Source organism: Lithobates pipiens, unplaced genomic scaffold, assembly GCF_037356315.1.
Source record: "Lithobates pipiens isolate NorthernLeopardFrog02 unplaced genomic scaffold, aLitPip1_a1.2 Scaffold_1, whole genome shotgun sequence".
Classification (NCBI taxonomy): domain Eukaryota; kingdom Metazoa; phylum Chordata; class Amphibia; order Anura; family Ranidae; genus Lithobates; species Lithobates pipiens.
Window position 1 is genome coordinate 200,372,542 of NW_027507685.1, and position 27,887 is coordinate 200,400,428.

General features: G+C 45.1%; 1 protein-coding gene across 1 annotated transcript; it reads right to left on the minus strand.

The window, feature by feature from the left end:
* Positions 1-302: 302 nt before the first annotated feature.
* Positions 303-27,805, minus strand: PAF1 (PAF1 component of Paf1/RNA polymerase II complex). Its single transcript, XM_077479944.1, has 14 exons — positions 27,647-27,805; positions 20,536-20,565; positions 15,335-15,427; positions 15,137-15,258; positions 11,468-11,534; positions 10,107-10,208; positions 9,911-10,016; positions 9,754-9,822; positions 7,666-7,769; positions 5,504-5,620; positions 5,222-5,350; positions 5,001-5,106; positions 2,504-2,597; positions 303-771 (listed from the first exon to the last, which is right to left on the minus strand). Exons 1-14 carry the CDS (start codon positions 27,691-27,693, stop codon positions 383-385), a joined length of 1,575 nt encoding a protein of 524 aa, XP_077336070.1. The 5' UTR covers positions 27,694-27,805; the 3' UTR covers positions 303-382.
* Between the last annotated feature and the right edge of the window lie 82 nt (positions 27,806-27,887).

Consider the following 27,887-nt stretch of genomic DNA (forward strand, 5'->3'; position numbering starts at 1 on the left):
AGAACACGTGTGTGGTTCCCCCCCCCCCCCTTTACCTTTACAACCACTTTAAGTGTATTTCCAGCTGTCGTTGCTATGTGCAGTCCTTTGGAAGCGTCAAATGCTAATGTCTTTACTGGCTGTATTGCTTGAAGTATTCAGACCCACCACAGGTATTGAATTAAGATGCCAATGAAGATCTACAGTTAATAGACCTCAAAAGAGATTTCTAAATATTATGTACCAGCACAGTGTGTGTTTTATTAAAGTAGCTTGGGTAAAGACATCCCAATCTCTTACTTTCTACAGCAAATACTCCATACTTAAACTGAAAACTTTTATTGAACTAAAAGTATAATATAACAAAATATTTACAAAACTGGGTATTAAGCAGGATCTGTATTCAGTCGCTATCGCTGCCATCACTGGAGGCAGAGCCCTGCTCACTTCCGCTTTGCTCCTCGTTTGCCTGCTGAGATCGGTCGCTTCCAAACGGACTGCTGCTGGCGCTGCGGCTTCTGCGCCCTCTGTTTTTGTCCTCTTCTTCCTCGCTGCCACTTTCCTCTGCTTCGCCTCCGCTTTCATTCTGCACTTCCTCGTCACTGTCTTCATCATCACTACCAAAGATTTCCTCTTTGTCTCTGGCAGCTCTGTCGTCTTCACTGCTCTCTTTATCCTCTTCTTCCTCTTCCTTCTCCTCTGGGACATCTTCTCTCTCACTCTCACTCCCTGAGGGCTCCCCGCCACTGCCTTCTTTCTCACTCTCACTGCCCTTCTCTCCGTCTTCTGCATCTAAGGGAGGAGCAAGTTATTTAATAATCAGCATTGCAAGCAGAATACACTCTATGTACCAAAATGGCTACTGGAACTTCATGCATCTTTAAAATTTAGTGTTACTACTTTATTTTGTGTAAAAAAAAAATAAAAAAAAAAAAAAAAATAATGTTTTTTTTATATACCAATAGTCCCTTCTCAATCACACTATGATGAAGCTCTGTACTTTCCTCAGGGTTTTTCAGTCTCAAAAGCAGGTCCTTAAAGAGACTATGAACACAACCAAATGCACGCATAACATAAAAGTAGCATGCAACAGCAGGTCACACAATCTGCTTATCAGCCATGCCATCCTACAGAGGTATGAAGAAGCACATTTCTCCTCTCTGCCTGACTGTTGTTCAGAACATGGATTTTGGTGAACACGGCTCTTGCCTGGCTGCAGACATCAGACAAGCAAGAGGTGCCTTAAAAAATAAAGTTGAATAATGTGTGCTATATGTAGAGCACAGCATGGGGGGAGAGGGACACAGAGGAAGTGCCTTTGTTTGGGGACAAATTCTCTGCTTCCTCTCCAGAAGGAAGGTGGGCAGCTCTTGGTCCAAGGATTTTATAGAGGATGAAAAAAAAAAAAAAAAAAAAAAAAAAAGTTATGTGTTCCTGAGTATTGATGCAAATTAAACTGGGTGACAAGTAGCCTGACGTGACCAAGTTCTGTAACGGAACACTGAGTTGAGGATCTGTTTTTTGGCCAACAGTGGAGAACACCCTGATGAAAGCATACGGGGAGGATATGACCCTATCCATAGTAGGATCGAGAAGCATATACATAATTCACAAATTATAGGGGTGGGTATAAGCATATGTCTATACAGCTATAACAGTAATCCTCTAACACTATATCAGCTTATTCATACAATTATACTGCATATGTTCTGGGGCTTCATAATGACATTTATATCTGCATTGAAATTTTGCCATTTCCATTACAGGTTACTGCTACTCTTCAATAGACTGAAGATTATAAGCATTGGTAGCAAATAATGCAGTCTTCCGTTGCTTTCTTGCAACAATGACCCGTGTGTGTGCTCTTGTATACATACCATACATGTGACGCCTGCAGTTACATGTCAGAAACATACAATGTTAACGCTCTCCTTTGGGAACATGTTCCTCCCTAAAAATGGGAGGAATGTGCAACATGTTTCCAATGCTGCAAAAACCCGCCCCCCTCTCTGTGACAGCAGCAGAGTGGAGAAGTTCCCCAGACTAGCTGTTTAAATCAGCACGGCTGTGCCATTTATACACAGCTCCGTGTGTGCAAATGAACTACAGGTCCTGACATCCTTACGTATTGTCAGCTTGTAGTTCTCAATGAACTACCACGGCGCTGTTGTAGTTCATCAATTCTTCCTGTCAGATTGTATCTGCTTGCCCATACGGGATGTATGAGCACACAGATATACAGACAGATCTGAAGGAGACCTGCATGGCACCAGCAACCTGCTGAGCGCTGCTGCAATGCTTTATAAACTGCAAAAATAAATACACTTTTTTTTTTTACCTGCAACAAAGCCACCCTTTTCTATACAATGCCATCTAAAGGGAGTTTCTCACAATAGCCCTGTGGTGCACCATGCTGCCATCATCACTGGCCAAAACTTATCATACCAAAGCTTGCCACACTACCAACTCAGTCCTGGTGGCAGTAATATACAATGGTCTACACAGGATCATATAAAGACCATACCTGATCCCTGAGTATCCTGATCCACATCCACTTCCAATTCCATCTCCTCTTCTTCCTCTGGCTCGTGATTCTCCAATTGAGCTCTGCGGGCTTCCTGCAAGTGACGAGAGAATTCAGAAACATGTGCAATGTCTCCCCCTGCTGGGCAAAATGTGCCTCACACATTACAATTAAATTTGTACATTAGGGTGTATGGACATACAGAGTAAACACACCTGGAGCTGTCACTTGAGTTTACACAGGCACGGGTTTATTTTTTCCAATACAAAAATAACACTGTAGCTTCATTTTGAGGAAAGTCTCTCATAATGTGCTAGTATGAAATGCATTCTAGCACATTATGACATTGCTTTGCAGGGGATATTTCTCCCCCCCCCCCCCCCCCCCCCAACTGCAGTTTACTACTGCTTTAACGTACCCCTGTCATGAGAGAAATAGTGCTGCCCCCGCTGGCCACTTAAGAATGATAGTTGCTTGGCCAAGTCTGGCTTCCATACATTGATACTTCTTTATTAGATGCTTGATTTTAATGTTTTATCACTATACTCTCTACACTTGTTACATGTGGGAACACAGTCTTCAAACCCCAGCATCAGGATGACAGCCAGAGAACTAGTTCTCAAGGAAGCTTAGAATTTTTTTTATAATGACCAGTAAAATTTAAAGCAAACCTGGCCTGGAAAGAAATCATTTATAATTTATTTTTCTTACAGAGTGCCCTTAAGCCCCAACACTCAGGATACAAGAAAGTCCTCCCATCAGGAAGCTGATAGTTTGGTCCACCTTCTAATGTTTTCTTGTGGTCATAAAAGCCATCACATTTAGGAACACTTATGGTGTGGGGAAGGGGCCTTTTAAACCACCAATGTCTTGCAGAAGGTCATTAAATGTATAGCAGAGGGTTTCACATTTCAGGGCTACAAGTGTGCTCTAAAGAAAAGATCACGCCTGCAGATGAAGGCGAGTGATAGAAAAAAGTAAAGCAGGTGACTGCGCTCCATTCCAGTACATGTGAACGTCAACGTAAGCTTTTGGAAAAAGGAAAAAGCAACGAATTTTCATTTTAATGTCTCCCTCGCCAGCAGCATACATTTAAGCCTTGTATACACTACTACACTACCCCCCCCCCCCCCATTCAACCTAGTGGGTTGAACGAAAAAAAAAAAAAAAAATAAATAAAAAAAGAAGATAGCTCAGGTCAGAGCCACCATACTAACAATCCGATGTTAGTATAGCAATCTCCCCTGCTGTTCTATTGTGTTCTGACAGGGAGACGGCCCCTCCACCAGAATACTTAGGTCATCGCTCGCACTTCTGAATGGGAGACGGTCAGCAGACCTTTTTCAGTCATACACAAGGGCCGAATGACGGACGGTTTCTACTGTTCTTTGCACTTGATTCTGGTGACTCAATGGAGCATCAAGGAAGTGAATGATAGGAGAGTATGTGTAGCTAGCAGTGGGACATAAATGCAAACCTGTTGCTCTGACCTAGATGAGCAAAGCACAGATTTTAACTTTAACTGCTAACTTACCAGCCACCGCAGTTTTACTGCGGCAGAATGGCATGGCTGGGTGAAACCACATTGCCTTATGTAGCTTCACATTTTGGCCACTAGGGGCGTGCCCGGAGTCAATGCAAGTGCCCAGCAGGCGTGATAACCGACAGCACCCACGATCGCTCGTGACAGAGCGAGAACCGGAATCTGTGTGTATAAACACACAGATCCCGGTTCTCAGGGGAGTAGAGGCAGATCGTGTGTTCATACTAAGTATGAACAACGATATCTCTCTCTCGACAGTCCCCACCCCCCTACAGTTAGAACACACATTTAACCCCTTGATCGCCCCTAGTGTTAACCCCTTCCCTGCCAGTGACATTTTTACAGTAATCAGTGCATTTTTATAGCACTGATTGCTGTGTAAAATGCCAATGGTCCCAAAAGTGTGTCCAATTTGACCACCACAATATCGCAGTCCCCATTTTGTATAATTTTTGCGCAAACCAATCAATATATGCCTATTGCGATTGTTTTTTTTTTTTTTTTACCAAAATATGTAGAATACATATCGGCCTAAATGGAGGAAAAAATTTGTTTTTTGATAAAAAAAAAAAAAAAAAAAAAGGGGGATATTTATTATAGCAAAATGTAAAAGATAGTGTTTTTTCAAAATTGTTGGGCCTCTTGTTTATAGCGCAAAAAATAAAAACCACAGAGGTGATCAAATACCAAAAGAAAGCTCTATTTGTGGGGGAAAAAAAAACAAGTCAATTTTGTATGGGTACAGCAACGCACGACTGCACAATTGTCCGTTAAAGTGACACAGTGCTGTATTGTAAAAATTGGCCTGGTCGTTGAGCGGGAAAATCTTCAGAGGTTGAAGTGGTTAAAGAATTTTTTTATTTGAATACTTTTTTTGCATGGTTTCTGGTAACGCATAATATATTCTTCCTCATTCTCTAGCCACAATCTAGATATACCACCAAGGTTTCCTACCTGAGCCTCCAGCTCCTTCTCATTCATATCTCTGTGTTTCACCACCAGGAATGCGTTGGTTCCAGACTGAACTCCAGCCTTCACCCTCCTTTTACTGAGACGTACTCTGCACCAAACAAGGAAGACTTTGTATTGGCTTACACCTCTCAAAAATTACAAAGTCTTAATGGAAAACAAACTCTTGGGTCATAAAACACACAAATCATAAAAGAACAGCTCACCTTGTCTCCAGTTCATTGTAGTAAACACCATCACCCTCTCTGAAGATGAAGAAATAGTTTTCCTCGTAGCCCTTGCTGGCTTTGTTTTTAACGTTCCAGTTGTACTCTCTGGCAATCTTGTAGTCATATCTATTCATTAAAAGCACAAAGTTTTTTTTTTTTTTTAGAAATGCATCTTCAAGTCCAGGAAAAAAAAACAGGCGACTAACAATGTAGGTCTACAAAAGCAATATTTTGGCGGCCCTACAAAAGCAGAGATTTATGGGTTGTTTGTTCACTTACATGTCATCAGCCATGTAATCCAGACCCTCTTCCTGGTCCCTTTTTCGCTTCCGCATGGTCTCTTCACCGGGCAGGAAATACGCTACAAACTGGTTTCCTTCTTCATCCATCATACCTCTGGGAAATAAATTAGAAATTTAAGATGGCAAAGTATTAAAACCTAGATTTTTGCCCTTTTCCTGTTCCAGGGATGGCGATTACCCATCCTTTTTTTTTTTTTTTTTTTTTTTTTAGTGGAGTGGGGAAAGATTAGCATCTGTCAGGTTTGTTGTTGCATCCAACACCACTAACCATAATTCCTTCATTTTCTATCTCAGTTATAATGGCCAAACAAGTAGAACTTTGCCCAAATAGGAACATCTTTTAAAAACAGGCCCAAGCAGGAATACAAATCTGACTGAAGTTTAGAATCTTTTCCAACTTTTTATAAACTAAAATACATTTTAGGCTGGAGTTACATTTTAAAAATAAGATCTATAGCCTATTCATTTTTGTCTACATTTTAAAATGATTAGTTACATTTAGCTGAACTTAAACTGTGGTAAAGTTTTATTAATTATTAGCATGTATATAACGCCATTAAATTTATACAGCCCTTTATATAATCTACAGTCACATCTGTTCCTCGAGCCGCTTACAATCTAAGGTCTCTATCTCATATATTGTAAATATAAACATACACATACTAGAACCAATTTAGACAGGAGCCAATTAGCTTACCAGCATGTCTTTGGATTATGGGAGGAAACCCACACAAGCACACGGAGAACATGCAAACTCCATATAGATAGTGTCCTGGCCGGGGTTTCAAATGGAGGAACCCAGTGTGCTTAAAGCCACTGTGCTGCCAAAACCAAAAACCTGATTGTATACAGCTTGTCATAACGTACACAGGTCTATGGATCTTCCATTAACCAGGCCCCAAAGCAGCTATGTGATGCCAGGGAGGCTGTACAGTGAAGATGATTGATGGCAGATTGGGGAAAGCGAATTATGAGCCTTTATAGAACCGCTGTGTTGAGGGTATTATAGGAGTCCTAACTCAAAGTATATGCTGCAAAAGCATTTCAATATACTTACTGACTAGAAATACTCTATAAAACTTTACATCTTATTGCTAAAAGGTGGTGTAGGCATTTGTGTCTGACAACCAGAGAGGGTTTTAATAAACTCATACGCCATGAATCAAATATATGTTTTTCCAGCAATTATCTTTAAATTAAACAATGATGAGAACTAGTAAAGAAACAGGACATTGAAAGCTGTTCCCCATTAAATTGGTGGACAGTAGACAGGTGGCATTTGAGGGTTGGTGCAGAAGTGTTCCCTCCCCTTAGTTCGGGGATCAGTGGAAAAAGTATCATCTTACATTGGTGGTTAGTTTACAAATGGCCCCACTGCAGAGGTGGTCATTCCCAATTGCTAAAGGAACCCCTAGCAACCTCTGGAGACCTTGGTTGAGAAAGGCTACAGCTTTGTGATTAGAAAGGCTACAGCTTTGTGATTAGAAAGGCTACAGCTTTGTGATTAGAAAGGCTACAGCTTTGTGATTAGAAAGGCTACAGCTTTGTGATTAGAAAGGCTACAGCTTTGTGATTAGAAAGGCTACAGCTTTGTGATTAGAAAGGCTACAGCTTTGTGATTAGAAAGGCTATTGCTTTGTGATTAGTGCTCCATTTAGCAATCCAATATATGGCAAAGGGGCAGTTTAGGCACCTATGTTGAGAGCACCTTTCTTGTTTCACTCCAGAGCTGCTTGGAGTCAATAATGGGGAGGGGCTTAATAAAAATGGAACGTGCAAAATCTGATATAGTTATGCATCAAAACGAATCTGCTTCCAGGTTTTATTGTCAAGGTTTCATTAAACAAGCTGAAGTTAGAAGCCGATTTGCTACCGTGCACAACTGCACTAGATTCCGAGTGCTCCAGTTTTAATAAATCTCCCCCCTCTTGGACCGTTCCCTATATGGCTGTGCTACTGATATAGTGGAATTGTGGATAGGATGTTCTATCTGCCACTGGAGTGAAATATTACCTGTCAGCTTTCTGCTAAAGTTAGTTTTTTTTTTTTTTACTATTTTCCCCCAGAGGCTTATTTTCAAGGTCTACGGTATCCTGCACTTCATAAGATGGAGCAGAGTGAACATTGAGGGAAACTTACCTGATCATGGCCTGTGACATCATCTCCAGGGCTGCAGATCCTGTGGCCTCCTTAGGTGCAGGATCAGAATCAAATATGACCTGAGCGCAGGGGTTAATCCACATCTAGGAATGGAACCATAGTAACGATTAGAACAAAGAAAAGAAGGTCAAGAAGGAATTTGCAGTAATGCACCATGGCAGCCAAATATTCTGAATACAAAAGGAAATCCTGACTCTCTTGAAAGTGCTAGTCTCTAGGCAGTCTCTAGCTTCAGTGAACATCCACTCACTGATCTTCCCTGGGAAGTATGAACCCCTAACAAGCTTAGCCCTCAACTCGGAGAGCTTCATGGTTCAAAGCTGTATGACCATTGGTGCGCTGACTGGGGAAGAAACGGTCTGTGCTCTATTGGCTTCAGCAGAGTTCAGAGGTAAATCTAAGGTTCTAAGAATTGATCACCTGCACCAAGCATAGGAGGCCTTTCAGCCCCCTTGTAACAGCAATAAGGTTAAAAAGAAAATATAAAAAGTTGAAAAATAAAATAAGCGTATTAAAATGAGGATTGCACCACGTCGGGTTTTACTCCACACTCCAGCAACAATTCAGCATTTCATTCATGGTGAACTCACACTTGATGAGCTGTAAAAGCTTTTAAACGGAATGCCTATGACATTTTGGGTACCTTATTTTTTCACCACAATTTTTAGGCTTAAAATATTTGAGAATTATGTAGATCCTCAATGTTTTTATAGTAACAGTAGCGATATCACGTGACACAAAACTACCAACATTTTACTCTTACAGAGTCTCTGCTTTGAGAAAATGCAGTCATGAGAAAAAGTAAGTTCACCCCATGTAAATGGTTGACTTTTTCAACCTATTTGAACATTACATCTTCATTCATACAGTTCCTACAGATAAAGTGATATAACTGAACAAGGTGCACATAAAATTGACGCAATATTAATTCTTATGATCTAAAAATCAATGAAAATGCAGATTATTCAGATGGGAAAAAAAGCAGTACCCCCTCACATTTACCACCAATTTAATTACATACATTTAGATTTGGGTGTTCCTGAATACATGACAATGAACTTTTCTTATTTAAATCTAGGGTCTGCTGTTCTCTTTGCTAAAACAATGCTTGTGTGCGATGTCCTACCAAGATAAAAAAAGCCCAGGACAAAGGTTGTGGAAACCCACGAGTCTGGCAAGGTATTTAACAAGATTACCACATTAGAAGAAAAAAATGATTCCACCATTTGGAAATGAATCTACAAGTTACAGATTTCAAAATGACTGTTAATTTGTCCAGAACTGGCCATTCCAGTAATTTTAGATCAAGAGCCAACTGATGCTAGAAGAAGTCACCAAGATTCCATTGCAGGAACTGCAGTAACGCTTACAACAGTTGATATGCAGTGTATGCATCTACAATCAGATAGAGATTGCACTAATTTAAAGTGGTTGTAAACCCTTACAACACATTTTGACCTACAGGTAAGCCTAGATTAAAGCTTACCTGTAGGTCTAAGAAATATCTCCTAAACCTACATGGTTTAGAAGAGATTTGGCGAAAGACAGGCACCGCGGTCTACGGCGCATGCGCCATAGACAGCGGTGCACAAGTGCACTGAGCGCGCCGCAGTTAACGGCGATATGCGGTGAGTGGCGGCTCCCGTGCGCATGCGCGGGAGTGACGTCATCGCGGCTGCGACCAATGACAGCGCTGGAGCAGCGAGACCCACCAAGAAGATGGAGGCTCCGGACTACAGGAGACAGCGGTGACTTCGCTGGCTCCTGTGTCAGGTAAGTGTCACATAATGGACTACTATGCGATGCATAATAGTCCATTATGCTTTACCTTTGCAGGGAATCAAAGAGGAAGTAAACCCATCAGGGTTTACTTCCTCTTTAACCTGCATGGGGGTATGTCAGAACATTACAGTGAGACTACAGTTTTCCATCGAACATATAGACAAAGAAAAGGCCTTCTGGAACAATGTAATGTAGACTGATGAGACAAAGACAAGAACTGTTCAGCTAACTGCAACTGGCTGATTTATCTTACACATCGTCAGGCATTTCTCTTTAGCACTGTACCTTAAAGTCAGGGAAGGCAGGCATGACCTCCACTGGGGTAACACGAGGTTTGCTGTAATGCTGAGTAATCTGAAGAGAGGAAATGAACAGCGTTAATAATAGAGACATTCGGGGTTCTTTAATCCTCTATAAGTGGCTCATCATTCATTACACTTACAGGTTTCTGAGCATCTTCAAATGTCTTCTCAATAGCTGCAATCTGACTGTCTCTGTCCTTGTAGATGTCCTCCTCTGTAAACTGCTGCTTGACAGACACTCCAATCCTGCAGTGACAAAATTACCATTGGGTTAAACTAACATGAAGGGTAATAGCTGCAAAGGTGCATGGGAAACCCCATCAACACGGAACTTACTTGACTTCAGGCTTCTCATTGGAGATTCCGTATCTGTTGAACTCTGTGGAGATGTACTCAGTTTTTCTCATCCATGGAACTACTTTAGCATGCTGCTGGGACCTGTATGTAAAAAAGAAGAAGATGAAGAAACCATTATGCCGAATCTATTACAACCCCAATTTCAAAAAAGTTGGGAATGCTGTGTAAAATCTATATAAAAAACAGAACGCAATGATTTGCAAATCTCATAAACCCATATTTTATTCACAATAGAAAAAAGTATCAAATGTTTAAAGTGGGAAAATGTACCATTTTAAGAAAAGAATAGGTCATTTTGTAATTGAGTGTTGCAACATGTCTCAGAAAAGTTGGGGCAGGGCCACAAAAAGCTGGCAAAGTAAGGAAGAGCTGGAAGAAAATTTTACAACCAATTAGGTTAAAGTGGTTGTAAATGGTCAATAAAAAAAAAAAAAAAAAAAAACACACAAGTCATATTTACCTGATCTGTGCAATGTTTTTGCACAGAGCAGCCCCAAGTCTCTTCTTCTGGGGTCCCTCGTCGGCGCTCCAGGCCCCTCCTCTCCATTGGATGCCCCCACGGAAAGTCGCTTTACATGGCAGCACCCATGCGGGCTCACTCCCGAGTCCCGCTGCTGCATCCATTGACACAAACAGGACTCAGTCCCGGCCCCCAGCTCCCATGTCACAGCTTTTGATTGACCGTAGCAGAAGCCAATGTCTTCTGCTGCTATCAATCTGTCCAAAGAGGAGAACGTCAGTGGCTGGAGCCGCTGCGCTCGTGCACAACACTGGATCGGGCTCAGGTAAGAAAAATTGCTTACAAGCGCATCAAGGCTGAAACCCGAATCCATTGCTGCTGCAATATATACCCAAACCCAATAGCAAACATAAATAAATGACTGAAACCAAACCCATTTGCAGTGCTGTGTGGATCTACCAAAAATAAATGTTAATAATCTGTACTAAAATATTAGATATAATCAACTGATTACCAATATACACAAACACCAGAATACATTCATTAAGGCTTAATTCACATTAGCTTGTCTCCAAAGATGCACAATTTCCATTGTGTCTTTTGGTGCAATTTTGATCAGACTTTACATTCTCTGGACCAATGGAGCATGAAAGTAGTGCAGGCACCTTTTCAAAATCATTGCAACTTTAAATGATCTGAACTGGTGATATTGCAAACAATGGGCTGCGACTCGTCCAAAGTCACACGTATGAATGAGCCCTAAATAATACTTTAACATTCATTATCACTTTAGGTGGCCCTTTATGTAAAGTAAGAATAATTAGATTACAGGACCATTAACTTATGCAAAAGATAAGCACAAAAAGTTATAAAACAATACCTCTTGGAGCTGGTGGGTGCTTGAATTTCTTCTTCAAGAAGCTTCTCGTCGGCTATATCCAGGGGGACTGCAATTAAAAGCAAATATTTCAATTTGTCTAGGTTTATTATCATCAACTTTTATTTAGAAAAAGCCTTTTCATTCTTTAAGGTGCAACTAAACCCTCCATTCTGCTGAAGACATCGCCATCTTAGCCTCCATTTAGATCTACTGTTGCAATGGTACTGCATTTATGATCAGCTGCAATACCAACCATTTGAGGGGTTAAAAAGCTTGGTTGGGAGTAGACATAAGCACACTGACAACTGTGACCATTCTCATCAGAAGCATGCCTTCAGTGTAGCATATGCTGTGCATGCACTAGTAGGCAGAATATAAAGGAAAACATTGGTTTGATAAACGATCTAAAGCAGAAGCGCAGGAAGTGAAAAACAAATATTCTCTACATACTCACCTTTATGGTTGCAGCATCAGTCACCTGCCGACTGTAAGCCGTGACTTCTGATTGCTCAGTTCTTGGGTCCGCTCTGAACACAGAGCAGTGATAATCAGTCATCGCTCTTTGCTCTGCCCCCCCGGTGTTCACTGGAGTGCTGGGCTGTGGCGGAGACTGCGTGTGCCAAGAGGTTGAGCCAGCTGCCGGTCCAGGCATCTGGGCAGATCCTGACACTGGACTGGCTCTGTGACATTAGCAAACAGTGGACTTTAGCCCACTGATGGCTGATTCTGGGTCACAGGAGTACTAGAGTAAGTGCCCTACTGGGACCCACATGAGAAATACGACCAAATATGTTTTGGCTATACATTAACAATAAGCATATCTAATTTGAACTTTCTTTTGGGAAATAGTTAAGTGGGTTTAGTTAGGCTTAATTTGTTACAGAAGAAAAAAAAATAAATAAACACCTTACAAAAGACACTCTTAGGGGGGAAAAAAATCCTATGTATTATCATGGGACACGGAGCCTTAAAGCGGGGTTCCACCCTAAAGTGGAACTTCTGCTGATCGGAACCCCCCCCCCCCTCCGGTGTCACAATTGGCACCTTTCAGGGGGGGGGGGGGTGCAGATACCTGTCAAAGACCGGTATTTACATCCACTTCCGGGCATAGACTCCCACGGGAGTCTATGCCTCTTCCTGTCTCTGCGCGCTGTCTGCTGGGACACACATGGGTCCCAGAGACAGCGTGGACAATTCCTATTGCGCTGCGTGACTCGCGCATGCGCAGTAGGGAACCGGGAAGTGAAGCCGATTCGCTTCACTTCCCGAATCCCTCACCTAGAATGGTGGCGGCAGCAGCCGAGAGCCGAGCAATCAATCGGCCTTGGCTGCCGGCATCGCTGGACCCCGGGACAGGTGAGTGTCCATTTATTAAAAGTCAGCAGCTGCAGTATTTGTAGCTGCTGGCTTTTAATATTTTTTTCCACAGTGCAATCCCGCTTTAAGTAATTACTTAATGCGTTATAGACCACCTTCGGGTGATGGACATTGGTATACCCAATCCAGGAAGTTCACTCCCAATATAACCCCTCCTTCCAGGAGCACATCAGTTTTTGTAGCAAAGCAATATACTTAAAGCCCAAAAAAGAGGGAAGGGACCTCTGTGTCCCATGATGTACTCCAAGAAAAGGATTTTACAGTTAAGCCGTTATAAAAATCCCATTTTCCTTTATCGTACATCATGGGACACAGAGCCTTAAGTAATTACTTTATGGGACGTCCCATAGCAATGCTACTTGAGGGGAGGGAGACACAACCCGGAGGGTACCCCCAAACTTGAGGACCTATACTGCTGCCTGCAGCACAGTGCGCCCAAAGGAGATATCCTCATACCTCCTTACATCCAGCTGATAAAATCTGGCAAACGTATGCACTGAAGACCAAGTTGCGGCCTTACACATCTGAGACATGGAGGCTCGATGACCCACTGCCCAAGATGCACTAATCGCCCTGGTAGAGTGTGCCTTAACTTGAAAAAAGGGGGAATCTTACCCCTTAAATTAAATTATAACTTGCCGAATCCACTTAGCGACAGTGGATTTTGAGGGTGCCTGTCCTTTCTTAGGACCCCCTGGCAGAATAAATAAGACATCAGTCTTATGAATCTGAGTAGTTGCCTTTAAATAGATTTTTACTGCTCTCATCACATCAAGACAATGTAGTGACTTTTCTTCCTTGGAACATGGTTTTGGAAAAAAACGATGGCAGGACAATAACTTGGTTCAGGTGAAAACCTGAAATCAATTTGGCAAAAAGTCTGGACGAGGGAGTAACACCACCCTGTCCTCATGAAAAATCAAATAGGGCTCTTTACAATAAAGAGTAGCCAATTCCGAAACCCTCCTTGCTGAGGCTATAGCAACCAAAAATACCAACTTTCTTGTCAGAAGGACGAAGGGAATATGTTGTATTGGTTCAAATGGCAGTTTTTGTAACACAGACAAAACTAAGTCCCAAGGGTACAAGAGAGGTTTGACTGGCGGATTAAGCCACATCACCCCTTGCATAAAACCCCGGTCTAAAGAATGTGTAGCAAGCGATCTTTGAAATAAGACCGATGAAGCTGAGACTTGGCCTTTAATAATACTCAAGGCCAATTTCATATCTACCCCTAATTGTAGAATGGCAAGAATTCTGCCTATGAGATACTTCTGAGGGTGCCAACCCTTGGATTCACACCAGGAAACATAAGCCCTCCAGATCCTATAATATATAGTTCTGGAAGCTGGCTTCTTTGCATTAAATCAGGGTAGAGATAATTGACCTGCAAAGCCCACGTTTCTTCAAAATGCGAGTTTCAATAGTCAAGCCGTTAAAAATTTAGAGACCGCAAGGTAGGATGGAATATTGGTCCCTGTGAGAGCAGATCTGGTCGTAGTGGGAGGGACCATGGGGACAGCTGAGAAATTAACACTTTTAGGAAGAGGTCATCTTATGGCATGTGTCAAACCTAAGGCCCGCTGGCCAAATCTGGCACTCCAGGCCATATCAATGTGGCCCTCGCACCTCTCCTGCAGCGCCCTTCGTTTCAGCAGTCGACGGCAGAGAGGAAGACATAACTTCTCTTACAGATCCTGTGCAGAAGAAGCAGCAGCAGCTGCCCTATGTCTCCCCTTCCCCTAGTCTCAACATTCAGCTGACTTTAGCCCTCCTCCGGTCCTCCTGCAGACCCTGCACTTTCTGCCTCCAAGCTCCACCCCCAGCTTCCTTCTGGTAGCAGCACAAGTTAAGGGGGGGGGGGCACTGTGATGTAAAAGAGTGGAGGACTCTTGACATCTAATGTAAGGGGGAGTAGGGTGCTCTGGATATCTAGTCTAATGCATGCAACCAGCCTTTTGAGGGCAACCATTATGCTGACACGGCATGCAAAGAAATTGAGTTTGACATTCATGCCTTATGGCAAACTTTTGCTGCCATAGGGAACATTAGCAGCATTCTGACTAGGAGGGTTTTTTTTTTTGTTTTTTGTTTTTAAGACACCCGACACCTCACAGAAATTATTTGCACACATTATTGTTATGGTACAGCAGGCAAGTCAGTGGTTCATAATTTTCTCCACCAAGCCTGCAGAAAAGTGACATTGCTATATATTGTTCAGAGGACAGGTGTAAACATAAGAGAAAGGGTCATTGGTGGCAGGAGGGGAGGTGGTCCTGCATCCTCACTCACCATTGGCATCAATGCGATATGTATCAGGGTTGATCAAGTCAATGGTGACTCCCAGGTCTGGCTCGGTGAGAAGGTCATGTTTGTGTTGTTTTTCAAGAGATGTGGCCTTATACTGCACGAATCTGAAAGAAGATATCAGGCCTTCTCAGAAGAGAACTGGCATTTAGGCAAACAGTACAGTGTGTGGCACTCACTTACCTGTTTTGATCAAAGGGGTAAGTTATGAATTTGGGATCAAATGGGATATCTGGTAATGTATTGCAGTATTTTACCCGACACACAACTCCAGACCTGCAGAAAGACAAAAGAAATGGTTAAAACACAAGAACTCTGAACTGTACAAACTGAGCCTGGAGTGCAAATTCTGCAGGAAAAGCTGCCTGGGCCTTGAAATATGAACACAAAAGTTCAGAAAGCGCTCTCTAGTCTAGTGCCACTGCCTGAGTTCCTGCAATGCTTACTAAACCTAGGCAAGTAAATGAACGTATAATTCCCCAGAGTCAGAGAATGACAATGTACAAAGGGTCATTCACAAATACATTACTGTGACAGCCTGTTTTGGAAGATGCATTTAGATGTAGCAGGACTATCAGCCTTATCCTTATACATTCAGATATAGAATTCTACCACTACCTTGAAGAAAACAGCAAAACCCACTCCTTATAGATCATATAATTGGTATAGAAAAGAATGACATCTGGGACTAAAAAAAAATAAAAGATCACTTTGATTATGTCATTTAAAATTGGGCACAAGTACATAACGCCGGTGTTAAAAGCCGATATCCTAGGGCCCCAACAGTATCAAAAAAATATCTGCAAAATTATTCAAACTAGCAAAATTAAATCAGTTAGAGAGATCCACGCCAGACTACAATGTGCTAAACTAAAAGCATATTAAAGTGGTTGTAAACCCTTACAACACACTTTGGCCTACAGGTAAGCCTAGATTAAGGCTTACCTGTAGGTCCAAGAAATATCTCCTAAACCTACACAGTTTAGGAGATATTTACCAAAAGACAGGCACCGCTGTCTACGGCGCATGCACCGTAGACAGTGGCGCGCAGGCGCACTGAGCGCACCGCCGTCAACAGTGATATGCACGGCGGCTCCCGTGCGCATGGGCGGGAGTGGCGTCATCACGGCTTCGCCGAATGACAGCTGCGGAGCGGCGAGACCCACCGAGTAGATGGATGCACCAGACTACAGCGGTCACATCGCTGGCTCCCGTGTCAGGCAAGCGACCCATAATAGACTACTATGCGATGCATAGTAGTCCATTATGCTTTACCTTTGCAGGGAATGAAAGAGGAAGTAAACTCATCAGGGTTTACTTCCTCTTTAACCATTGTTGCTTGCTAAAAGTGGAAGTAAAGGCAAAACTTGCAGTGCATCCCAAAAGTATTCACAACGCTTCACTTTTTAAACCTTTTGTTATGTTACAGCCTTATTTCAAAAAGGATTAAATTCATTATTTTCCTCAAAATTCTACAAACAATACCCCATAATGACAACGTTAAAGAAGCGTGTTTGAAATCTCTGCAAATGTATTAAAAATAAAAAAGAATTCCATGTACATAAATATTCACAGCCTTCGGCATGACACTCAAAATTGAGCTCAGGTGCATCCTGTTTCCACTGATCATCCTTCAGATGTTTCTACAACTTGATTGGAGTCCACCTGTGGTAAATTCAGTTGATTGGACATGATTTGGAAAGGCACACATCTGTCCATATAAGATCCCACAGTTAACAGTGCATGTCAGAGCACAAACCAAGCCATGAGGTCCATGTAGACCTCCGAGACAGGATTGTATCAAGGCACAGATCTGGGGGAAGGGTACAGAAAAATGTCTGCAGCACTGAAGTTCCCAATGAGCACAGTGGCCTCCATCATCCGTAAATGGAAGAAGTTTGGAACCCCCAGAACTCTTCCTAGAGCGGGCCGCCCGGCAAAACCGAGATCAGGGGAGAAGGGCCTTAGTCAGGGAGGTGACCAAGAACCCGATTGGTCCCTGACAGCTCCAGCGTTTCTCTGGAGAGAGGAGAATCTTCCAGAAGAACCACCATCTCTGCAGCACTCCACCAATCAGACCTGTATGGTAGAGTGGCCAGACGGAAGCCACTCCTCAGTAAAAGGCACATGACAGCCTGCCTGGAGTTTGCTAAAAGGCATCTGAAGGACCCTCAGACCATGAGAAACAAAATTCTCTGGTCTGATGAAACAAAGATTGAACTCTATGGACCTGAATGGCAAGGGTCGTGTCTAGAGGAAACAAGGCCCGGCTCATCATCTGGCCAATATCATCCCTACAGTGAAGCATGGTGGTGGCAGAATCATGCTGTGGAAATGTTTTGCAGCGGCAGGAACTGAGAGGCTAGTCAGGATCGAGGGAAAGATGAATGCAGCAATGAACAGAGACATCCTTGATTAAAACCTGCTCTGGACCTCAGACTTGGGTGACATTCATCTTCCAACAGGACAATAACCTTAAGCACACAGCCAAGATAATAAAGGAGCGCCTACGGGGTCAACTCTGTGAATGTACTCGAATGGCCCAGCTAGAGCCCAGACTTGAACCTAGTTGAACATCTTTGGAGAGATCTGAAAATGGCTGTGCACAGACATTCCCCATCCAACCTGATGGAGCTTCAGAGGTCCTGCAAAGAAGAATGGGAGAAACTGACCAAAAAGCCAAGCTTGTAGCATCATAGTCAAAAAGACTTGAAATTGGTGCCAATGGTGCTTCAACAAATTTATTTTTTTATAAATTTGCAAAGGTTTCAAACTTTCTCACATTGTCATTATGGGGTATCGTTTGTAGAATTTTTAAGATATAATTTAATACATTTTGGAATGAGGCTGTAACATGACAAAATGTAGAAAAAAAAAAAAGTGAAGCGCTGTGAATACTCTCCGGATGCACTGTAGCCAACTTGAAAGCCTCATACACACTATCAGATTTTCTGCTGATTTTTGTCTTCAGATTTACCAAAACCATGTTGTGCAAGGGTCTGCCTGATCGCATATACATTGAAACTCCTAAGGTTTGACCTCATATTATATGGTTTTGGTAAATCTAAAGGAAGAAATCAGCAGAAAATCTGATAGTGTGTATGGGGCTTAAACCTACTCTCAGACACATTCTAAGCATTATCCATCTAGCCCTGTAAAAAAAAAAAAAATTTAAAAATTAAAAAAAAAAAGCTATACTTACAGTACCTATTCTGCAGCCGATCCAGTCCTACACTGAGCAGTCAGTGGTGACTTCATTGAGTAAGGGTGGGCAGCAGATAATGGAAGCCTCATAGTAAGTCTATGGGTTATATCATTTCTCAACAGTTTTCGGCTGTCTCCTGCACAGTGGACTGGAGTAGCTGCAGAACAAGCAAGTATAGCGATTTATTCTTTAGGGCTAGATAGATTAGGCTTAGAAGGTGGCTGAGAGAGTTAGTTCGTTTTTGCCTTTACTTCCTTTGTACCATGTAAATGTAGCTGCTGACTTTTAATGAAAATACATTTACCTGTCTAGGGGTCAGCATTGTGCTCACTTGAACAAAGTCTTCGCTGGTTTTTGGGTCCCAGAGTCGGCATCTTTACTGTGGTGGGGGGAGAACTCAGGGTGGATTGCCATGGCAATCTGACCAGGAGTGGGAGCGGGTACCTGTCAAAACCAGATACCCCCTCCTCCTCAAAAAATTACCAAAATTAGAAGGCAGGAAAGGAGGGCATAGCGTGAAGTTCCACTTTAAGTAGAAAATAAATTTTCCCAATCTGCAAGCTTGTTTAGGGTCAGAGATTCAAAGTATTCAAGTTAGTATAACATCCAGGAAACTTTGATTTTCAGAATGCCGTCAGCAATGGAAGCCCTCAGGTTCCTTTGGGAAGGTTTACTTTAAAGAATATTTCCATCATTGCACTCAAATTTAAAAAAAAACACCAATATATTTTTGTTATGTGTTCCCATTCACACAACCCAACAACTAAAAATAATGAAAAAAAAAATAAAATAAAAAACTTACTCTAATAGTTGTTCCTTTGGAACAGGTTTCTACATAGGACAAGCAGCTTGTTTTGTTTGTAATAGCTTCCGATGTTCCATTAAGGCACTGACTGAGTTACAGATTTTTTTATTTTTTTTTTAAAGCGGGATTCCACTGCCGTTTTTTTTTTTTTTTTTTACCTGTGTCACTGTTGGGCAATTCCTACCGGGTCTTTGCAGCCACGATCGGCGTCTTTTTAACCCCCGGCGTGACGATTTCATTGCTAAGGAAAACTTTTAAAAAAGCAGTCCGGCGGTTTCCATTTTCACTGTGGGCGTTTGAAGCCCACAGGCATTTACTTCCTGGATGCGATGACACTGAGCTCCCAGCATCCACTGCTCCATCTCGCACATGCTCATTGAGTGTCCTCTTTGTTTTCCTTCCTTTTGTCTCCTGTGCTATAGTGGTAATGGCTGATAGAGCTGCCTGCCCACTTTCAAAATGGCAATTTCGGCTTGACTGTGTCCCCCATGGATTCCTGGGAAATAGCTAAAAAAGTTCCCAGGGACCATTGCGAAGCCGATAAACACGCCTACTCCCACGGGAGGAGAGCCCAGAAGTCGGCATAAACATTAAAAATAAAAGGTAAATACTGCATATTATTTTATTTTAATGGTCATAACTGCATCTATGTTCCAAAGCCATTTGAATAAGACGAACTTGCAATTTTCTGTACAAAACCACTTTAATATCAATTACTTTCAGTGTACCATGCAAGCTTTAAGAATGTTATCCTTTGTTAGGGCACTTTCACACTGGCAATGCCCGGGCGTCGGCGGTAAAGCGCCGGTATTTTTAGCAGCGATTTACCGGTGCTTTTCGGCCGCTAGCAGGCTAGCTCCTACAGCGCCTCAAAATGCTGCTTGCAGGACTTTTTTTAGCGTCCTGCCAGCGCACCGCTCCAGTATGAAAGCACTTGGGCTTTCACACCAGAGTTAGAGGAGAGGAGCTTTACAGGTGCCCTGCAGGCGATATTTTTAGCACCTTAGGACAGATGGTGCGCTCATCTACACTACAACTGATATAGAAATCTGCCAGCAGAATACAGACACTGTTCACTTTGGTAAACATAACTCCCCAGCCCCCTCAATAACATTACACAGAAGGAGGAAGCCTATTCAAATTTTTTATTAAGTAAATACGTTTTAAAATATATTTATTTTAGTTGTGTTCTGTGCATGGGAACATGAAAAAATAAAAATAAAAAAGTAGGTGTTCTCCTATATAGGCTGCAAAGGTGGAAATAACCCTTTGAACTTTGTGTCCAAATGACGATTGCTAGAAGCTGGCGACTATAGGCCACACCCCCATTTTTATAAATGAGCCCCCATGTAATAGATCTTGTGAGAAACTCACCGCTCTGGAACTGTTCGGTGGGCATTGGACCTGGAAGACAAAAGAGAACTATGTCAGGTATTGAAGTAGAGGACACAAAACTTATAGAAAATAAAGTGCTTCTTGCTGAGACTGTGATGTTACCATTCTTCCTATTACACGCTTCACAATATGATATGAATTAAAATATGCAGAGGAATTCAGTGACTATACTGTATAGAAGTAAACAATGCACTTCAATACAGGAGCATGAAATTCTATGGCTGTCCATAAATGATTTTTTTTTTTTTTTAATTCCACCATCCCCACAAGTGAGGTGGACAGAGGAATTCTCCCTGCTGTGCCATTGGCTGCAGCCGCTGATCAAATGAATGTTTTCCAACAGTTACTTAGTTGAGCAGGAAAAGCCATAGCTGAACTTGTTGAATTTTGATCTATCTAGCTTTAGGCAACGGTCCCCAAACAACAGTCCTTCGTACGCTTCTATTCCCCGCCGACCCCCCCCCCCCCCCCCCAACACCAATGATGGGCCACTATCCCCCCCCACCCCCCGACACCAATAATGGGCCACTATCCCTTCCCCGCCACCCCCCCAATAATGATGGGCCACTTTCCCCCCCTACCGACATCAATGATGGGCCCCTATATCACCCTCCACCCCGACACCAATGATGAGCCACTATCCCCCCGCCCCATGATGAGCCACTATTCCCCCCCACTGACACCAATGATGGGCCGCTATCCCCCCGCCAATGATGGGCCGCTATCCCCCCCGCCAATGATGGGCCGCTATCCCCACCCCCCCTCCGCCAATGTTGGGCCGCTATCCCCCCCGCCAATGATGGGCCGCTATCCCCACCCCCCCCCGCCAATGTTGGGCCGCTATCCCCACCCCCCCCGCCAATGATGGGCCGATATTCCTCCCCCCGCCAATGATGGGCCGATATTCCTCCCCCCGCCAATGATGGGCCGATATTCCTCCCCCCGCCAATAATGGGCCGATATTCCTCCCCCCGCCAATAATGGGCCGATATTCCTCCCCCCGCCAATAATGGGCCGATATTCCTCCCCCCGCCAATAATGGGCCGATATTCCCCCCCCAATGATGGGCCGATATTCCCCCCGCCAATGATGGGCCGATATCCCCCCCCCCCGTCAATGATGGGCCGCTATTCCCCCCCCGTCAATGATGGGCCGCTATCCCCCCCCCGTCAATGATGGGCCGCTATTCCCCCCCCCCCGCCAATGATGGGCCGCTATTCCCCCCCCCCCGCCAATGATGGGCCGCTATTCCCCCCCCCGCCAATGATGGGCCGCTATTCCCCCCCCCGCCAATGATGGGCCGCTATTCCCCCCCCGCCAATGATGGGCCGCTATTCCCCCCCCGCCAATGATGGGCCGCTATTCCCCCCCGCCAATGATGGGCCGCTATTCCCCCCCGCCAATGATGGGCCGCTATTCCCCCCCGCCAATGATGGGCCGCTATTCCCCCCCCGCCAATGATGGGCCGCTATTCCCCCCCGCCAATGATGGGCCGCTATTCCCCCCCGCCAATGATGGGCCGCTATTCCCCCCCGCCAATGATGGGCCGCTATTCCCCCCGCCAATGATGGGCCGCTATTCGCCCCCCCCCCCCCCCCCCGACACCAATGATGGGCCACTATCCTCTCCTCCCCCCGCCAGCCTGCCATTGTGCACTGTACGTACGGCTCAGTGGCTGCCGCTATCCACATGCAGCTGTCCATTTCAGCATCAGGAATCAATAGATTTCTACTGCTGAGACTGGCAGTGTGAACGGTGCCTTAGAGGACATCCACCTCTCCTTTGTTGTTATGTATACAAATCAATCTGGAGCGGTTTGCATAGAGCAGCGTGAACTGCTTGTGAGTTCCGCACTAGAATTGCGCTGGTGTGAACCGGCACTAAAGCATGCCTAAAGGAAAACATTTTTTTTTTAGATTTGGATAGTGTGGGTGGGGTTAGAAACTCTGTCGGGTTTGTATTGCCATGTTATCCCAAAAAGGTAGGACCTCCCTCTATTTTCATGTTGACCATTGTCCCTGGGATCAAAAACATTAAGTTTTCACAAAAACGTAATCTGTTGCTGTTCTGGTTGTCACCAGAATAGCAACAGATTTGGATGGAGTAGTGATGGTGGGGCAAGATTTAGAACCCCTGTCAGGTTTTAGAATGCTGCTTGTGTCCCTGTTAGACTGATATATAGTTCAGGCAATATACAATCTGATTTTACAAATTCCTTTGGGGCGACTTCGGAGTGCCTTGCATTGATTTCTATACAGAAGTCGTTTTGCAAGCCACACTGAAGTCATGCTGTTCAGGGCAGCTTCAAAGTCGTCCAACTTCAAAGCCACCCCTGTGTGAACCGGCTCTAAAGGTTACTTTTAGGGGGCACAAAAATGTAATAAAATTAGCCAATTTTTTGGTAAAGCCAAGTAAACAGTTATTCAACATGTCAAACATGTCGGTACCCTATATTTTCTATAGGCGACCCTTTAAAGCGGTTGTATGCCCCTTTTTTTTACTTACAGGTAAGCCTATAAGGTGGCTTACCTGTAGGTAAAATGAATATCTCCTAAACCTGCATGAGCAGTGAAGGTCCGGCGAATCGCACTGGAACAGACGACTCCCGCGTGCTTGCATGGGAGTGACGGCATTGCGGCTCTGGCCACTCACAGCGCTAAAGCCGCGAACCCGGAAGAAATGCAGACGAGACAATGTCAGCTCCCCCAGCATTGACCGGGAATGCGATGCAGGGGCTTTGTTCTAAGGCGAGTATTTCATAATGAGCTAGTATGCATACTAGCTCATTATACCTTTGCCTTACAGGTTTTGTTTTTCCGTTTGAGGGTATACAACCACTTTAAAAGACCCCTATATCAGTTTAGTGTTACAAAGGAGGTCTGGTGATAGAATTACTGTTCTCATTCCAGCATGCACGGCGATATGCAACGTGCATCACAATCAATGTTTCCAGGCATAGGGGCCCTGTTGCGAGTGTTTACATTTACAACTAACACCTTCTTTACACCTTCTCAAAGAGTTTTCATTATTTTCATGACTATGAAAATTGTAGATTCACACTGAAGGCATCAAAACTATGAATTAACACATGTGGAATTATATACTGAACAAAAAAGTGAAACAACTGAAAATATGTCTTATATTCTAGGTTCTTCAAAGTAGTCACCTTTTGCTTTGATTACTGCTCCGCACACTCTTGGCATTCTGTTGATGACCTTCAAGAGGTCGTCACCTGAAATGACTTTCCAACAGTCTTGAAGGAGTTCCCAGAGATGCTTAGCACTTATGGCCCTTTTGCCTTCACTCTGCGGTCCAGCTCACCCCAAACCATCTCGATTTGGGTTCAGGTCCGGTGACTGTGGAGGTCAGGTCATCTGGGGCAGCACCCCATCACTCTCCTTCTTGGTCAAATAGCCCTTACACAGCCTGGAGGTGTGTTTGGGGTCATTTTCCTGTTGAAAAATAAACGATGGTCCAACTAAAACACAAACCGGATGGAATAGCATGCCACTGCAAGATGCTGTGGTAGCCATGCTGGTTCAGTATGCCTTCAATTTTGAATAAATCCCCAACAGTGTCACCAGCAAAGCACCCCCACACCATCACACCTCCTCCTCCATGCTTCACGGTGGGAACCAGGCATGTACAGTCCATCCGTTCACCTCTTCTGCGTCGCACAAAGACATGGTGGTTGGAACCAAAGATCTCAAACTTGTACTCATCAGACCAAAGCACAGATTTCCACTGGTCTAATGTCCATTCCTTGTGTTCTTTAGCCCAAACAAGACTTCTGCTTGTTGCCTGTCTTCAGCAGCGGTTTCCTAGCAGCGATTTTACCATGAAGGCCTGATTCACACAGTCTCCTCTTAACAGTTGTTCTAGAGATGCGTCTGCTGCTAGAACTCTGTGTGGCATTGACCTGTTCTCTAATCTGAGCTGCTGTTAACCTGCGATTTCTGAGGCTGGTGACTCGGATGAACTTATCGTCCGCAGCAGAGGTGACTCTTGGTCTTCCTTTCCTGGGGCGGTCCTCATGGGAGACAGTTTCTTTGTAGTGCTTGATGGTTTTTGCCACTGCACTTGGGGACACTTTCAAAGTTTTCCCAATTGTTCGGACTGACTGACCTTCATTTCTTAAAGTAATGATGGCCACTCATTTTTCTTTACTTAGCTGCTTTTTTCTTGCCATAATACAAAGTCTAACAGTCTATTCAGTAGGACTATCAGCTGTGTACTGTATCCACCTCCTGCACAACACAACTGATGGTCCCAACCCCATTTATAAGGCTTGAAATCCCACTTATTAAACCTGACAGGGCACACCTGTGAAGTGAAAACCATTTCAGGTGACGACCTCTTGAAGCTCATCAACAGAATGCCAAGAGTGTGCGGAGCAGTAATCAAAGCAAAGGGTGGCTACTTTGAAGACCCTAGAACAGTGATGGGGAACCTTGGCACCCCAGATGTGTTGGAACTCCCATAATGCTCAGGCACTCTGCAGTGTAGTTGAGCATCATGGGAAATGTAGTTCCAAAACATCTGGGGTGCCAAGGTTCACCATCACTGCCCTAGAATATAAGACATATTTTCAGTTGTTTCACACTTTTGTTCAGTATATAATTCCACATGTGTTCATTCATAGTTTTGATGCCTTCAGTGTGAATCTACAATTTTCATAGTCATGAAAATAAAGAAAACTCTTTGAATGAGAAGGAAGGTGTGTCTAAACTTTTGGTCTGTACTATATAATTATTTTTTTTTACTTAGCTTTTTTCTTTTCCCCCAAACGTGTGTGATGATTTTTTGTTTTGATGACAGGTTCTCTTTAAATTCCGCCCGCGATCACACGTGAATGCGGCCTAAAAGACCCTGCATGTCTCTCCTGTGCTCCAGTGAGTGTAATGCACATCGCTCCCCGAAATTACATTCTTTCCTGCCATTGATGGCCGGAATACATAGGGGTATGGGGAACATTTGGGTAACAGCCCAGGTGCCAGGGCAACCTGGGGTTTGTTGAGCCCTGCTTTACACAATAAATATATATATAAAAATGAGAGAGAGAGATAGAGAGATAGAGAGACTCCTGTGTTCTTGTGATGTGTGTTCCACCTATGACTGGGACCCGCATTTGAAACGCCATTAAAAATAAACGGCCCACAAACACAATGTACACTTTCCCACATTCTGGGCCCAAAGAGAACCTGTAATGAGGGAGTACATCTAAAAATGTCAGTTGCCTGAATGCAACGCTAATCCGGTGACCACAGTACCTTCAGCCAATGAGGAGCTGACCACCCCACCCCCAGTACCTTCAGCCAATCAGGACCACCCCCCCCAGTACCTTCAGCCAATCAGGAGCTGCCCCCCCCCCCCCGGTACCTTCAGCCAATCAGGAGCTGACCCCCCCCCCCGGTACCTTCAGCCAATCAGGAGCTGACCCCCCCCCCGGTACCTTCAGCCAATCAGGAGCTGACCCCCCCCCCCGGTACCTTCAGCCAATCAGGAGCTGACCCCCCCCCCCCGGTACCTTCAGCCAATCAGGAGCTGACCCCCCCCCCCGGTACCTTCAGCCAATCAGGAGCTGACCCCCCCCCCCAGTACCTTCAGCCAATCAGGAGCTGACCCCCCCCCCCAGTACCTTCAGCCAATCAGGAGCTGACCCCCCCCCCCAGTACCTTCAGCCAATCAGGAGCTGACCCCCCCCCCCCAGTACCTTCAGCCAATCAGGAGCTGACCCCCCCCCCCCAGTACCTTCAGCCAATCAGGAGCTGACCCCCCCCCCAGTACCTTCAGCCAATCAGGAGCTGACCCCCCCCCCAGTACCTTCAGCCAATCAGGAGCTGACCCCCCCCCCCAGTACCTTCAGCCAATCAGGAGCTGACCCCCCCCCCAGTACCTTCAGCCAATCAGGAGCTGACCCCCCCCCCCAGTACCTTCAGCCAATCAGGAGCTGACCCCCCCCCCCAGTACCTTCAGCCAATCAGGAGCTGACCCCCCCCCCCAGTACCTTCAGCCAATCAGGAGCTGACCCCCCCCCCCCCCCAGTACCTTCAGCCAATCAGGAGCTGACCCCCCCCCCCCCAGTACCTTCAGCCAATCAGGAGCTGACCCCCCCCCCCCCCCCAGTACCTTCAGCCAATCAGGAGCTGACCCCCCCCCCCCAGTACCTTCAGCCAATCAGGAGCTGACCCCCCCCCCCCAGTACCTTCAGCCAATCAGGAGCTGACCCCCCCCCCCCAGTACCTTCAGCCAATCAGGAGCTGACCCCCCCCCCCCCCCCAGTACCTTCAGCCAATCAGGAGCTGACCCCCCCCCCCCAGTACCTTCAGCCAATCAGGAGCTGACCCCCCCCCCCAGTACCTTCAGCCAATCAGGAGCTGACCCCCCCCCCCCCAGTACCTTCAGCCAATCAGGAGCTGACCCCCCCCCCCCAGTACCTTCAGCCAATCAGGAGCTGACCCCCCCCCCCCAGTACCTTCAGCCAATCAGGAGCTGACCCCCCCCCCCCCCAGTACCTTCAGCCAATCAGGAGCTGACCCCCCCCCCCCCCAGTACCTTCAGCCAATCAGGAGCTGACCCCCCCCCCCCCCAGTACCTTCAGCCAATCAGGAGCTGACCCCCCCCCCCAGTACCTTCAGCCAATCAGGAGCTGACCCCCCCCCCCAGTACCTTCAGCCAATCAGGAGCTGACCCCCCCCCCCCAGTACCTTCAGCCAATCAGGAGCTGACCCCCCCCCCCCCAGTACCTTCAGCCAATAAGGAGCTGACCCCCCCCCCCCCCCCCAGTACCTTCAGCCAATAAGGAGCTGACCGCCCCCCTTCAGCAAATCAGGAGCTGCCCCCCACAGTACCTTCAGCCAATCAGGAGCTGCCTTCCCTTACTGCATGCTTGTTCCAGGCCAGTACCTCAAAGCCAAGCCTGTGACATCCAGGAGATGATATCTTTCAGGAATAGGTCAGCCATGGCGGCTCTGTTGCTCCTGTCCCCTCATTAGTGTTCTCCCATTAGTAGCATATTGTGTGTGTCCCATGGAGCCCTCGTCTACAGCGCACTCCTCTCAACCCCCAATCACATTGCGTCTTTACTTACCGGTGGCCGTCCTCCCGCTGCGCCTGAGTCTGGATGGTGGGCGCCATACTACTTCAAAACACGCAAACCACAGCCGTCCACATCCCAGGTCCCGACTGCCGGGGCCCTCAATCGCTCCACCTCTTCCAACACACGCAACAGGCACAACCACGGCCACCCATGACGTAAGGTCCTCCGAGAGGACCACGGAATCATGGGACTTGTAGTTGAAGCGCCCTCTGCTGCTAAATAAAGAATCGAA

Bases quoted from the DNA above. Each gene is read 5' to 3' on its own strand.
- PAF1 (XM_077479944.1), bottom strand. From the start codon at position 27,693: ATGGCGCCCACCATCCAGACTCAGGCGCAGCGGGAGGACGGCCACCG. The intron at 15,259-15,334 runs GTAAGTGAGTGC...ATCTTCTTTCAG, and splicing joins TACCCCTTTGATCAAAACAG to ATTCGTGCAGTATAAGGCCA. The intron at 5,621-7,665 runs GTAAGTTTCCCT...TTTATTTCCCAG, and splicing joins ATGTCACAGGCCATGATCAG to AGGTATGATGGATGAAGAAG.